Raw genomic sequence first — 12,543 nt, 5'->3', positions numbered from 1 at the left:
CTAATTTGTCAGCAGTTTGGTAGGGACCTTGCTGTCTGGGTTGGAACAATTCAGAGTTTTCGAACTTGCATCATAACCTCTTCCTCTACGGTCACAGGAGTCAGACGATATTTCGAGCCACATCATTGAACCGCAACTTCTAAAACTGATATTATAGTTGATTTTTTTTTAACTTAAGCAACCACAAGGAAAACAAAGTTTGTCAAAAACACAGAGAATAAGCTTCCAGGTGACATTTTTCTTATGTTCTTACCTCCTCGATCTCGGGCAGCTAAACTCTGACCCCTTCTTAATGTAATGTCCAATTGGTACATTCCGGGACCAGCCAAGGGGACATCTGCATTACTGGTTCCAGCAGTATTTATTTTCTGAAAACCAAGAAAAATATACAAAATATTAAATTTATTATCTCTATTTTATTTCCTCCAATGGGGGACCATGTGTAGCTAAATGCAAACTCCAAGAATTAGTCAATATAATAAATCATCTTATGAATTCACACAGCATCATAATCACCCAGTTCTCTGAAGGTTTTGAAATTCATGAAATTCTTTAGACTCAAAATAAAGACACAGTAGTTATAGGAATTCATGTTTTAACTCAGATTAGAATAACACATAAAATATCAAAAACATTTCCCATGGAAAGTCCCACATAATTCAACTAAGAAAGACTAACAAAGAAATAGTGTCTGAAGTAAAAACACAATCAGTGATGAATGGAGAATAAAGGTATGGGTAACTGAATTGAAAAGTAAAATGATTTATTCAGATGATTTTGTTGATTAATTTATCCATGAAAAGGGGCTCATACTGATGGATTACCCATGTCTATTTTAGCCCCAACATAAAATATGATGCAATTATACAGAAATAAATTCAACCAGCATTTTGACAGTACTTACAAGAAATAAATTCTCAGTAGGGCTAAATTCCTAATGTTGCTTTCTATGGACTAAAGGTGCACAAGCTATTTCTAGAACTAAAAATCTTTGCAAGCCTACCTCTATAGAATATCTTTAGCGACAATATACTAGGCATTGAGTTATAAATGCACTAGCAAGAGGAATAACTATTATTAAAACAACATGAGATTCTTGGAGAAGATGGCGGAAGAGTAAGACGCAGAGATCACCTTCCTTCCCACAGATACATTAGAAATACATCTACACGTGGAACTGCTCCTACAGAACACCCACTGAGCGCTGGCAGAAAACGTCCGACCTCCAAAAAGGCAAGAAACTCCCCCCGTACTTGGGTAGGGCAAAAGAAAAAAGAAATAACAGAGACAAAAGAATAGGGACGGGACCTGCACCAGTGGGAGGGAGCCGTGAAGGAGGAAAGGTTTCCACACACTAGGAAGACCCTTCGCGGGCGGAGACTGCGGGTGGCGGAGAGGGGAAGCTTCGGAGCCACGGAGGAGAGCGCAGCCACAGGGGTGCGGAGGGCAAAGTGGAGAGATTCCCGCACAGAGGCTCGGCGCCGAGCAGCGCTCACCAGCCCGAGAGGCTTGTCTGCTCAGCCGCCGGGGCGGGCGGGGCTGGGAGCTGAGGCTCGGGCTTCGGTCGGATCCCAGAGAGAGGACTGGGGTTGGCGGCGTGAACACAGCCTAAAGGGGTTAGCGCACCACAGCTGGCTGGGAGGGAGACCGGGAAAAAGTCTGCAGCTGCCGAAGAGGCAAGAGACTTTTTCTTGCCTCTTTGTTTCGCGGTGCACAAGGAGAGGGGATTCAGAGCGCCGCCTAAACGAACTCCAGAGACAGGCGCGAGCCGCGGCCATCAGCGCGGACCCCAGAGACAGGCATGAGACACTAAGGCTGCTGCTGCCGCCTCCACCAAAAAGCCTGTGTGCGAGCAGAGGTCACTCACCACACCGCCCCTCCCGGGAGGCGGTGCAGCTCGCCACTGCCAGGCTCCCGTGATCCGGGGACAACTTCCCCGGGAGAACGCACTGCGCGCCTCAGGCTGGTGCAACATCACGCCGGCCTCTGACGCTGCAGGCTCGCCCCGCCTCCTCCGTACCCCTCCCTCCCCCCGGCCTGAGTGAGCCAGAGCCCCCGAAGCAGCTGCTCCTTTAACCCCGTCCTGTCTGGGCGGGGAACAGACGCCCTCAGGCGACCTACACGCAGAGGCAGGTCCAAATCCAAAGCTGAACCCCAGGAGCTGTGCGAACAAAGAAGAGAAAGGGAAATCTCTCCCAGCAGCCTCAGAAGCAGCGGATTAAAACTCCACAAACAACTTGATGTGCCTGCATCTGTTGAATACCTGAATAGACAACGAATCATCCCAAATTCAGGAGGTGGACGTTGGGAGCAGGATATATTAATTTTCCCCCTTTTCCTTTTTTTGTGAGTGTATATGTATATGCTTCTGGGTGAGATTTTGTCTGTATAGCTTTGCTTTATAATAGCTTTATTTTACTTCACTATATTATATCCTCTTTCTTTCTTTCTTTCTATTTTTTCTCCCTTTTACTCTGAGCCGTGTGGACGAAAGGCTCTTGGTGCTCCAGCCAGGCATCAGGGCTGTGCCTCTGAGGTGGGAGAGCCAACTTCAGGACACTGGTCCACAAGAGGCCTCCCAGCTCCACGTAATACCAAACGGCAAAAATCTCTCAGAGGTCTCCATCTCAACATCAAGACCCAGCTTCACTCAACGACCAGCAAGCTACAGTGCTGGACACCCTATGCCAAACAACTAGCAAGACAGGAACACAACCCCATCCATTAGCAGAGAGGCTGCCTAAAATCATAATAAGGCCACTGACACCCCAAAATACACCACCAGATGTGGACGTGCCCACCAGAAAGACAAGATCCAGCCTCATCCACCAGAACTCAGGCACTAGTTCCCTCCACCAGGAAGCCTACACAATCCACTGAACCAACCTTAGCCACTGGGGACAGATACCAAAAACAACGGGAACTACGAACCTGCAGCCTGTGAAAAGGAGACCCCAAACACAGTAAGATAAGCAAAATGAGATGACAGAAAAACACACAGCAGATGAAGGAGCAGGGTCAAAACACACCAGACCTAACAAATGAAGAGGAAATAGGTAGTCTACCTGAAAAAGAATTCAGAATAATGATAGTAAGGATAATCCAAAATCTTGGAAATAGAATAGACAAAATGCAAGAAACATTTAACAAGGACGTAGAAGAGCTAAAGAGGAACCAAGCAATGATGAAAAACACAATAAATGAAATTAAAAATACTCTAGATGGGATCAATAGCAGAATAACTGAGGCAGAAGAACGGATAAGTGACCTGGAAGATGAAATGGTGGAAATAACTACTGCAGAGCAGGATAAAGAAAAAAGAATGAAAAGAACTGAGGACAGTCTCAGAGACCTCTGGGACAACATTAAACGCACCAACATTCGAATTATAGGGGTCCCAGAAGAAGAAGAGAAAAAGAAAGGGACTGAGAAAATATTTGAAGAGATTATAGTTGAAAACTTCCCTAATATGGATGGGAAAGTAAATAGTTAATCAAGTCCTGGAAGTACAGAGAGTCCCATGCAGGATAAATCCAAGGAGAAACACGCCAAGACACATATTAATCAAACTGTCAAAAATTAAATATAAAGAAAACATATTAAAAGCAGCAAGGGAAAAACAACAAATAACACACAAGGGAATCCCCATAAGGTTAACATCTGATCTTTCAGCAGAAACTCTACAAGCCAGAAGGGAGTGGCAGGATATACTTAAAGTGATGAAGGAGAAAAACCTACAACCAAGATTACTCTGCCCAGCAAGGATCTCATTCAGATTTGATGGAGAAATTAAAACCTTTACAGACAAGCAAAAGCTGAGAGAGTTCAGCACCACCAAACCAGCTTTACAACAAATGCTAAAGGAACTTCTCTAGGCAAGAAACACAAGAGAAGGAAAACACCTACAATAACAAATCCAAAACATTTAAGAAAATGGGAGTAGGAACATACATATCGATAATTACCTTGAATGTAAATGGATTAAATGCTCCCACCAAAAGACACAGGCTGGCTGAATGGATACAAAACAAGACCCATATATATGCTGTCTACAAGAGACCCACTTCAGACCTAGAGACACATACAGACTGAAAGTGAGGGGATGGAAAAAGATATTCCATGCAAATGGAAATCAAAAGAAAGCTGGAGTAGCAATTCTCATATCAGACAAAATAGACTTTAAAATAAAGACCATTACAAGAGACAAAGAAGGACACTATATAATGATCAAGGGATCGATCCAAGAGGAAGGTATAACAATTGTAAATATTTATGCACCCAACATAGGAGCACCTCAATACATAAGGCAAATACTAACGGCCATAAAAGGGGAAATCGACAGCAACACAATCATAGTAGGGGACTTTAACACCCCACTTTCACCAATGGACAGATCATCCAAAATGAAAATAAATAAGGAAACACAAGCTTTAAATGATACATTAAACAAGATGGACTTAATTGATATTTATAGGACATTCCACCCAAAAACAACAGAATACACATTTTTCTCAAGTGCTCATGGAACATTCTACAAGATAGATCATATCTTGGGTCACAAATCAAGCCTTGGTAAATTTAAGAAAATTGAAATCGTATCAAGTATCTTTTCCGACCACAACGCTATGAGACTAGATATCAATTACAGGAAAAGATCTGTAAAAAATACAAACACATGGAGGCTACACAATACACTACTTAATAACGAAGTGATCACTGAAGAAATCAAAGGGGAAATCAAAAAATACCTAGAAACAAATGATAGTGGAGACACGACGACCCAAAACCTATGGGACGCAGCAAAAGCAGTGCTAAGAGGGAAGTTTATAGCAATACAAGTCTACCTCAAGAAACAGGAAACATCTCGAATAAACAACCCAACCTTGCACCTGAAGCAATTAGAGAAAGAAGAACAAAAAAACCCCAAAGCTAGCAGAAGGAAAGAAATCACAAAGATCAGATCAGAAATAAATGAAAAAGAAATGAAGGAAACAATAGCAAAAATCAATGAAACTAAAAGCTGGTTCTTTGAGAAGATAGACAAAATTGATAAACCATTAGCCAGACTCATCAAGAAGAAAAGGGAGAAGACTCAAGTCAATAGAATTAGAAATGAAAAAGGAGAAGTAACCACTGACACTGCAGAAATACAAAAGATCATGAGAGATTACTACAAGCAACTCTATGCCAATAAAATGGACAATCTGAAAGAAATGGACAGATTCTTAGAAATGCACAACCTGCCGAGACTGAACCAGGAAGAAATAGAAAATATGAACAGACCAATCACAAGCACTGAAATTGAAACTGTGATTAAAAACCTTCCAACAAACAAAAGCCCAGGACCAGATGGCTTCACAGGTGAATTCTATCAAACATTTAGAGAAGAGCTAACACCTATCCTTCTCAAACTCTTCCAAAATATAGCAGAGGGAGGAACACTCCCAAACTCATTCTACGAGGCCACCATCACACTGATACCAAAACCAGACAAAGATGTCACAAAGAAAGAAAACTACAGGCCAATATCACGGATGAACATAGATGCAAAAATCCTCAACAAAATACTAGCAAACAGAATCCAACAGCACATTAAAAGGATCATACACCATGATCAAGTGGGGTTTATCCCAGGAATGCAAGGATTCTTCAACATACACAAATCAATCAACGTGATACACCATATTAACAAATTGAAGGAGAAAAACCATATGATCATCTCAATAGATGCAGAGAAAGCTTTCAACAAAATTCAACACCCATTTATGATAAAAGCCCTGCAGAAAGTAGGCATAGAGGGAACTTTCCTCAACATAATAAAGGCCATATATGACAAACCCACAGCCAACATTGTCCTCAATGGTGAAAAACTGAAACCATTTCCACTAAGATCAGGAACAAGACAAGGTTGCCCACTCTCACCACTATTATTCAACATTGTTTTGGAAGTGTTAGTCACAGCAATCAGAGAAGACAAAGAAATAAAAGGAATCCAAATCGGAAAAGAAGAAGTAAAGCTGTCACTGTTTGCAGATGACATGTTACTATACATAGAGAATCCTAAAGATGCTACCAGAAAACTCCTAGAGCTAATCAATGAATTTGGCAAAGTAGCAGGATACAAAATTAATGCACAGAAATCTCTTGCATTTCTATACACTAATGACGAAAAATCTGAAAGTGAAATTAAGAAAACGCTCCCGTTTACCATTGCAACAAAAAGAATAAAATATCTAGGAATAAACCTAAGGAGACAAAAGACCTGTATGCAAAAAATTATAAGACACTGATGAAAAAAATTAAAGATGATACAGATAGATGGAGAGATATACCATGTTCTTGGATTGGAAGAATCAACATTGTGAAAATGACTCTACTACCCAAAGCAATCTACAGATTCAATGCAATCCGTATCAAACTACCACTGGCATTTTTCACAGAACTAGAACAAAAAATTTCACAATTTGTATGGAAACACAAAAGACCCTGAATAGCCAAAGCAATCTTGAGAAAGAAAAATGGAGCTGGGGGAATCAGGCTCCCTGACTTCAGACTATATTACAAAGCTACAGTAATCAAGACAGGATGGTACTGGAACAAAAACAGAAATATAGATCAATGGAACAGGATAGAAAGCCCAGAGATAAACCCACGCACATATGGTCACCTTATCTTTGATAAAGGAGGCAAGCATATACAGTGGAGAAAAGACAGCCTCTTCAATAAGTGGTGCTGGGAAAATTGGACAGATACATGTAAAAGTATGAAATTAGAACACTCCCTGACACCATGCACAAAAATAAACTCAAAATGGATTAAAGACCTAAGTGTAAGGCCAGACACTATCAAACTCTTAGAGGAAAACATAGGCAGAACACTCTATGACATACATCACAGCAAGATTCTTTTTGACCCAGCTCCTAGAGAAATGGAAATACAAACACAAATAAACAAATGGGACCTAATGAAACTTAAAAGCTTTTGCACAGCAAAAGAAACCATAAACAAGACCAAAAGACAACCCTCAGAATGGGAGAAAATATTTGCAAATGAAGCAACTGACAAAGGATTAATCTCCAAGATTTACAAGCAGCTCATGCAACTCAATAACAAAAAAACGAACAACCCAATCCAAAAATGGGCCGAAGACCTAAATAGACATTTCTCCAAAGAAGATATACAGATGGCCAACAGACACATGAAAGAATGCTCAACATCATTAATCATTAGAGAAATGCAAATCAAAACTACAATGAGATATCATCTCACACCGGTCAGAATGGCCATCATCAAAAAATCTAGAAACAATAAATGCTGGAGAGGGTGTGGAGGAAAGGGAACACTCTTGCACTGTTGGTGGGAATGTAAATTGATACAGCCACTATGGAGAACAGTATGGAAGTTCCTTAAAAAACGAAAAATAGAACTACCATATGACCCAGCAATCCCACTACTGGGCATATACCCTGAGAAAACCATAGTTCAAAAAGAGTCATGTACCAAAATGTTCATTGCAGCTCTATTTACAATAGCCAGGACATGGAAGCAACCTAAGTGTCCATCATCGGATGAATGGATAAAGAAGATGTGGCACATATATACAATGGAATATTACTCAGCCATAAAAAGAAATGAAATGGAGGTACTTGTAATGAGGTGGATGGAGTTAGAGTCTGTCATACAGAGTGAAGTAAGTCAGAAAGAGAAAAACAAATACAGTATGCTAACACATATATATGGAATCTAAGGGAAAAAAAAAAAAGGTCATGAAGAACCTAGTGGCAAGACAGGAATAAAGACACAGACCTACTAGAGAATGGACTTGAGGATATGGGGAGGGGGAGGGGTGAGCTGTGACAGGGTGAGAGAGTGTCATGGACATATGTACACTACCAAATGTAAAATAGATAGCTAGTGGGAAGCAGCCACATAGCACAGGGAGATCAGCTCAGTGCTTTGTGACCACCTAGAGGGGTGGGATGGGGAGGGTGGGAGGGAGGGAGATGCAAGAGGGAAGAGATATGGGAACATATGAATATGTATAACTGATTCACCTTGTTATAAAGCAGAAACTAACACACCATTGTAAAGCAATTATACTCCAATAAAGATGTTTAAAAAAAAAACAACATAAGAGAAACATAGAGTAAAAATTTTACAGGTCATATTTTATACTTTCTGCCACATTGAATACAGCAGGAAAACTTACTTTTCTTCACATGTTCGAGGTGATTTTAAATCCTTATAGTTTTTTTCCAATTCAAAAAGAAATATATTTTTGTTTTGGAATAATATGCATGGATAAGGTAAAATAGTAGATACCATTCCAGCTCTTTAATTCTATAGTTTACATGAAATACAGCCAAAAAGCAGTTTTTCTTTTAATGTTTCAAGACCAAGATGAGGAGATTTCCTATGAGAGCAGTTGTCATTTAAAATAAGAAGCAGCACAACTTTGACTGATAACCTAAACTTATCATCTCTCCTCTGGTAGCAATAAAAAAGAATTCACTTCTTTTCATGATATCCCTGTTTCTATGAATGATAGCACCATTCCCCCAGCCACTCAGGCTAGAAATCTACAAGCATTTCCCTCTTCCCACATCCAAATAGTTGCCAAATCCCATCCACTTCATTTCCATGTTACATCTCCCGGTTGTCTTTTTCTTTTAATTCCTTTTTTTCTTTCTTTTCTTTTAATTCCTTTAACCAAGAATTTGGATCAGGCCTTCAAACAAGAGAGGAGTAAAAGGTAAAATGATTTTCTTTCACTTTCCTCAAACATCCAATTGCCCCACCTCCTTGGGGTTACCAATTTTGACAATTTAGAGTATATCCTTCTACATTTTGAACGTCTTATACAAATACACATACATACAGGTTAATTTTTCTCTGGTTGAGTTTCCAGTTTTTGTTTGAGCAAAGTATTACATTTTGCTTATTATTTCACAATTTATTTAACTTAAGAAAAATATCATGGGCACTTTTCTAATCAATACACATAGATCTATTTTTTTTTTGAGGTACATGATTTTCCACAGTGTTGGGACTGTCATAATTTCTTCAATTATTTTCCTAATAATGAACATATGAGTTGGCTTCAGTATTTGCCACTGAAAGAACTTGTGTTTTTATTTCTCTTACAGGATGAATTTTTCCAAAAAGTTTTAAGTAGTTCACACTCCTATTGAAAGTGTGCAAGTGTCTATTTCCCATATCCTAGTCAGCACAGGATGTTACTAAGTTTCAAGTTTCATGGGCAAAAATATTATCTTTCTTCAAAACACATTTCCAGCACTATGGTAAGGTGTCTTCAAACTAGCATAAATGGTAAGAGAGTGATAGCTCTTCACTGGACCACACAGATGATTCCCACTTGGAAAGAGGAAGCCAACCAACGTCTTCTGAATGCCTTTTCAAAGAACAGTTTGTATTTGGGTTTAACAAATAAGCAAGATTTAAGTTAAAATCCAGCAAACATTTGTTAAGCTCCTAGTATGTTCTAAGCCTTTCTTGAGGCTCTATTATATATATATACATTGTTTCAAAATAAACAAATCCACTAACAAATATTAAATGTAGATTTATTACTTTCTAAAAAATGGAATAAAATCTATAGGAAAGTAGAAATTTTCTACTGACCTTGCATCCTCTTCTAGTGTTTTGACAGGTACCTTAAAGTCAGAAAAGTTTGAATGCTCAGATATCTTTATTTTTTTGTAGCTTTCACTGCTCTATTCAGTGCTTCTTGAAGTTTAGAGCGAATAATTTACAGAGCATCTGGTTTAACATTTTAAAATGTATACTACATGAGCAAATTAAGGAATTTCCAAAGGTAATTTTAATTATACCAGATTTTCCACTTTTGCTGTTTGAGAATTCAACACCTAGTTAAGAGATGACTTCACTGGACTTACATTTATTGGCTTTTTAAAGCCTGAATAATATTCCATTTTATGTATATGTGTGTGTGTGTGTGTGTGTGTGTGTGTATTTATAGATCACATTTTCTTTATCCATTCCTCTATGACAGGCATTTAGGTTATTTCCATATCTTGGCTATTGTGAATAATGCTGTAATAAATGTGGGAGTGCAGATATCTCTCCAAGAAACTGATTTCATTTCTTTTGGATGTACAGCACCTTCCCCATCTTGTTCGCTATGTATTCCTATCCACCCTTCAAGGATCATTTCATTAGCACTTTATATTTCTTGTCCATTATCACATTATAACTCAAAATGTCATATTTTCCAGTTTAGATTGTAAACTTTTAACAACAGGGAATAGGGTGTTTAAGCATCCAATTGAACACAAAATGTGATGGAGACTATGAGGATAGAAAATGTCTTTACGGGCATGTGATCTAGCTGAGTAGACACACACACGGGGATCTATAACAAAGTTGGCTACTCCATGGGCACTTTTTTCTCTCTCCTCTCCTGTGCCCGTGTATGGCATCTAATCTGTTTTGGCACCTTCTATCAAAAGAAACCTTCTCAATACAGTGCTTTAGGCTGACATTAACAATTGATCAAAATTGCACTTAAAATGAAACCCTGTCCACTCAAGAGCTATCCTTAAAGACAGACTGTGATATAATGGAGTTATTAAGTCATTCATGAAAGAAGACCAATTATTGTGGGAAAAGAATCTGAGGTAGCTTCACAGAGATGACAATAGAGCAGTCTGAAAACAGGAGTAGGACTTTGACAAGTAAAGATTTGGAAGAAGAGAGGATGAGAAAATCAACACAAGCCTGACGGTGAGTAGGCACAAGAGGGTGTGTCATTGGATTGTGTGAGAAATAAGGTGGAAAGGAAGACTGATGTTCAGTCATGCCAGCCTGAGAAGAGTTTCAACCTGTGGGCAACAGGAAACCATCACGGGCTCTTGAAGAGAGAAGCAGTATAGCCAGGACTCATTTAACAATTGGACTTACATTTATTGGCTTTTTAAAGCCTGAATAATATTCCATTTTGTGTATATGTATGTGTGTGTGTGTGTGTGTATGTGTGTGTGTGTGTGTGTGTGTGTATTTATAGATCACATTTTCTTTATCCATTCCTCTATGACAGGCATTTAGGTTATTTCCATATCTTGGCTATTGTGAATAATGCTGTAATAAATGTGGGAGTGCAGATATCCCACAGGACTCATTTATCGCCTACCTTTCATGTTTCCTGTTCTGGACTAAGTGATTAGATTTCAGAGAGGAGGAAACTCGGCCTTTTATCTCTGTAGGATGGATGAGAGTAGAGAAATCCTGTGGATACAGGAATTATTTAAAAGGTTTTACGACAGTCCAGTTTAAGTCACAAGGGCCTGATCTGGTTCAGCGGAAATGGAAATAAAAGATGAATTTGAGACATTGAGGAGAGTCAATCAACTGAATTGTCAACTGACAAGATGTAGGGGATACGGGAAAGGGATGGATGAGTCACACGGAAGTTTGAGCTGAGCTCCTGGGAGATTGGTAACGTCAGCAGCAGAGAGCAGAAAAGAGAGGAGGAGCAAGTTCCAGGCCACCCCTGTGTCAACCTCCAAGGATACCCCCAACTCTAGCAAAAAAGAAAGTCAAGAACTTAAACAGATCTAGAGATACATCTCCCCTCAGGCTCAGTGAAATGGTTCCAAGAAGAAAATTGGATTATGGAGGGATACTAGAAATATAATTTTTATGGGTATAACGTATCTTTTTCAAATGTTTATTAAGTTCTCAAATGTAAGGATGTATTAGGAAAGATGTGTCTGAAGTACCAGGCACTCACACAGCTCTAAAACAAACTTTGTCATTTAAAATATTTTTTATGTTTTCTCAGATTAACATTTATTTAGTGACTATTATAGGAAATTCAAATACTCTTCCCCTTGCTAAACTGCCATGTCCCACATTTAGATGGGTGCTATTTTTTTAACCACTTTATTGAGGGGTGATTGATATGTAAAAAGCTGTATGTACGTAATTTATACAACTCCATGAGTTTGGGAATAAGTATACACCTGTGAAACCATCACCACCATCAAGGCCACAAATGCATCCAACCCCTTCCAAAGTTTCTTCCCACGCCCATTATATTATTATCATTTGTGTGTGTGTGTGTGTGTGTGTGTGTGCGCACGCACACACGCGCATGTGGTGAGAACACTTAACATGAGATCTACCCTCTTAGTAAATTTTAAGTATGCAATACAGTATTGTTAGCTATAGGCACTATGCTATGTAGTGGATCTCAGAACTTACTCATCCTGCGTAACTGAAATTTTGTACACTTTGACCATTACCTCCCCATTTTCTCCTCTCCTCACAGCCCCTGGAAACCACCATTCTACTCCCTGCTTCTATGAGTTTTACTATTTTAGATTCTATATGTAAGTGAAATCATACAGCATTTGTCTTTCTGTGACTGGCTTATTTCACTTGGCATAATGTTCTCCAGGTCCATTCATGTTGTTGCAAATGGCAGATTTTCCTTCTCTCTTAAGGTTGAATAATATTCCATTGTATGTATATACCAAATTTTCTTTATCCATTCATCTGCCA

At 39.2% G+C, this 12,543-nt stretch overlaps 1 protein-coding gene across 19 annotated transcripts in view; it reads right to left on the bottom strand.

Annotated features, from left to right (window-relative positions):
• Positions 1 to 12,543, bottom strand: part of MCTP1 (multiple C2 and transmembrane domain containing 1) — a gene marked incomplete at its 3' end in the record, with an annotated part of 550,519 nt that overhangs the window by 306,745 nt on the left and 231,231 nt on the right. For all 19 annotated transcript variants that reach the window (XR_014262452.1, XM_082458039.1, XM_082458052.1 and 16 more), the window contains exon 2: positions 254 to 368. Coding sequence is in view for 18 of the 19 variants with exons in the window: in XM_082458039.1 (XP_082314165.1) it covers positions 254 to 368 (115 nt within the window). The remainder of the gene's footprint in view (positions 1 to 253; positions 369 to 12,543) is intronic.

Source organism: Balaenoptera physalus (genome assembly GCF_965194825.1).
Source record: "Balaenoptera physalus genome assembly, chromosome: 3".
In the NCBI taxonomy this organism is placed as follows: domain Eukaryota; kingdom Metazoa; phylum Chordata; class Mammalia; order Artiodactyla; family Balaenopteridae; genus Balaenoptera; species Balaenoptera physalus.
Note: the sequence above shows the minus strand (reverse complement) of the source record. Positions and strands in the feature narration are given on the sequence as shown.